The sequence below is a fragment of the Pteropus alecto genome, unplaced genomic scaffold, assembly GCF_000325575.1.
Source record: "Pteropus alecto unplaced genomic scaffold, ASM32557v1 scaffold484, whole genome shotgun sequence".
Taxonomy (NCBI): domain Eukaryota; kingdom Metazoa; phylum Chordata; class Mammalia; order Chiroptera; family Pteropodidae; genus Pteropus; species Pteropus alecto.
In genome coordinates, this window is record NW_006435778.1 from 400,140 (window position 1) to 402,623 (window position 2,484).

General features: G+C 56.5%; 1 protein-coding gene across 4 annotated transcripts in view; it reads left to right on the forward strand.

Moving 5' to 3' along the window:
• PTPRF (protein tyrosine phosphatase, receptor type F) overlaps window positions 1–2,484 on the forward strand; it is a 76,222-nt gene that overhangs the window by 25,954 nt on the left and 47,784 nt on the right. For all 4 annotated transcript variants that reach the window (XM_025046425.1, XM_025046423.1, XM_006911393.3 and 1 more), the window contains one exon: window positions 1,879–2,067. In XM_025046425.1, coding sequence (XP_024902193.1) covers window positions 1,879–2,067 — 189 coding nt within the window. The remainder of the gene's footprint in view (window positions 1–1,878; window positions 2,068–2,484) is intronic.

Genomic DNA, 2,484 nt, shown 5'->3' on the forward strand with positions numbered 1-2,484 from the left:
AAGTCCTGCCTCATTTTTGTCCTCTCTTTTCTCACCACTGTTTAACATTAAAATAAAAAAATCGGAGCTGAAAGTTAGGATGCTATGGGATCATATTTACAGCCAAGGAGATGCCGGGGTCATGTCCGGAGTTTATAGGGCTGCAGGTAAGGAAGCATACTGCTAGCTACCAGAGAGGCTGGGGAGGTGAGGCCATGCTGGGAGCCCTGCTGCTCCCCACCCCCAGACCCCATCTTCCGATGGGACTACAGTCCCTTTGGGATGCCTCTGGCAGCTGGAACCTTGGCAGAGCACCCCCTGGGGTTTGGTACCACACAGAGGGATGTCTTGACTCTGTTTTTCGGGGCTACTTCCTGTCCTGCCTGCCCCTCATCCTTAGTCAGTCTCCCTGGGTCTCAGAGCTTGCAGAGAGGACAGTGCTGTCAGCCTTTAATTTCTTCCCTCCTCAGGATGCCACATGCCTTTTCCCCAGCATAGGAGCCTGACCTCAGCAAATGTCCCCACAAACCCATCTTGTGCTGGACCTGTAGAAGGGAGGTACAGAACTGTGCTAGTCTCCTCGTCTCCACTGTAGAGCCCCGCTCCCCTACCAGGAGACTGACAATGGACAGTGTTCCTCTTCCCACATTGGGCTTACCAAGCACCCACATTGGTGGAGAGGCTCTGGCAAGTTCTCACACACTTGATTTGTTCCTCGGGGAGGGGCCTCTCGCCAGCCCAGGATGAGAAAGGGGCCCCAGGCCCTGGTCTTGGTACCTGTCTGCCCCAGTGGCTCAGCCCTTTCTAGGTATAATAATGCCAGCTAGCAGTCACTGGATGCAGATTCTTTGTCATACGCATTCCAGCGCCTCGCGCACATCATTATCACATACAGTCCTCACACTGGCTTTATGAGGTGGGCCGTTGAACCCCATTTACAGGTAAAAACAGACGTGGAGAGGATTAGTAACACACCCAGGTCACAGCTAGTGAGTGGTGGAAGTGGGAGTCCCACTCGGTCTGCACCAGCCTGTGCTCCCAGCCCCTGTGCTTTCAGGGGAGGGGAGTGTGCAGCCTTGCCCCATAGCCCCTCAGGGCTGCCTCAGCAGTCCATGCGCACTGCAGTGGGGGTGTGATGCTGATATCTGTTCCTGTTGCACCCGTGGAAGTGACTCCTCTGTGAGCCAGGAGATGGCAGGCAGGGAGAGTTGCCCCCCCTCCCCGCCCCCATCAACTTTTGGTGTCCTCAGAGCTTTTTTATTTCCTTAGCCTTCACATGCTCAGACATGGCCCCCAGGCCTGACCATGGACCCCAGAGTCAGGACCGAGTGAGGGAGGAGGGTCAGGGTCAAGGCTGCAGTAGAGAATGGGTCAGAGTCAGGACCTGGGGTCAAGGGTAGCTAGCTCGTTGGTAGGGCGGGAGGTGTTCAAAGTCAGGACTAGAACACAGCTGTGACGTCGGGCTCTGCCATATGATGGAGCTAAAGACTAGATGCAGGAAGTGGAGGGGACACTACATGTGCAGACAAGAGGGGTGGGTGCTGGACAGACAAGGAGCCTTTGGGCTTAGTATGGCTATTGATGCCACCGCGTCAGCTGTGGGTCCCCCTGCAGCTTAGCGTCTGTGTAGCACTTTGTGCTGTGGCCAGCAGAGCATCAATCCTCGTTTTTCCCAGGGCCCAGAGAGATAAGTGCTGACATCTTCAGTCTGAGGCGTTGCTTCTCAGACCTGGAAACCAGCTCCCTGTGGAGGGGAGGGCCGGCCTGGGCAGTGGGAGTTGGGATTCTGTTTAGAAGTCGGGGATCGGAGAGAGAAGAATCTTGAGGATCCCAACCAACCTGGGAGTGAGGGGAAGCAGGGTCCCAGCGCTAATGCACACATCTGCTCTTTGTCTGCAGAGGACCAGTTGCCCCCCGGCTTCCCCTCCATCGACATGGGGCCTCAGCTGAAGGTGGTGGAGAAGGCACGCACGGCCACCATGTTGTGCGCAGCAGGCGGGAATCCAGACCCTGAGATCTCTTGGTTCAAGGACTTCCTTCCTGTGGATCCCGCCACAAGCAATGGCCGTATCAAGCAGCTGCGTTCAGGTGAGCAGAGGGTAAGGGTCAAGGGGCCGTACAGTCGTGAGGAAAGGTGTTTGGTCAGAGTCCAGTACAGCCTTCCCTCTTGGACCTGGGTGCCTGGAAGCTACAAGAGGCCTCAGCCTGGGGCTGACCCTCCACAGCTGAGCAGAGGGCACCCAGTGGGTGGGCTGGATCTTGCTGTAGACCCACCCAGCCTGGGAAAAGCTTGGCAGCTAGGACTAGTCATCAAAGATTCTTTTACCTTCCCGGACCGTCAGACTCCAGACAGGGCCAGCTCTGCCCCTCACAGCATAGATGTTGTGCCCAGCCTGGTATTGGGCTCTTCGAAGTTGCTCTGTGGGTGTTCATCCTTTACCTTCCCTGCAGCCTGGCCTGAGAGGGGGCCTGGACGATGCTTCTCTTTGCTTCTCCAGACAGCAG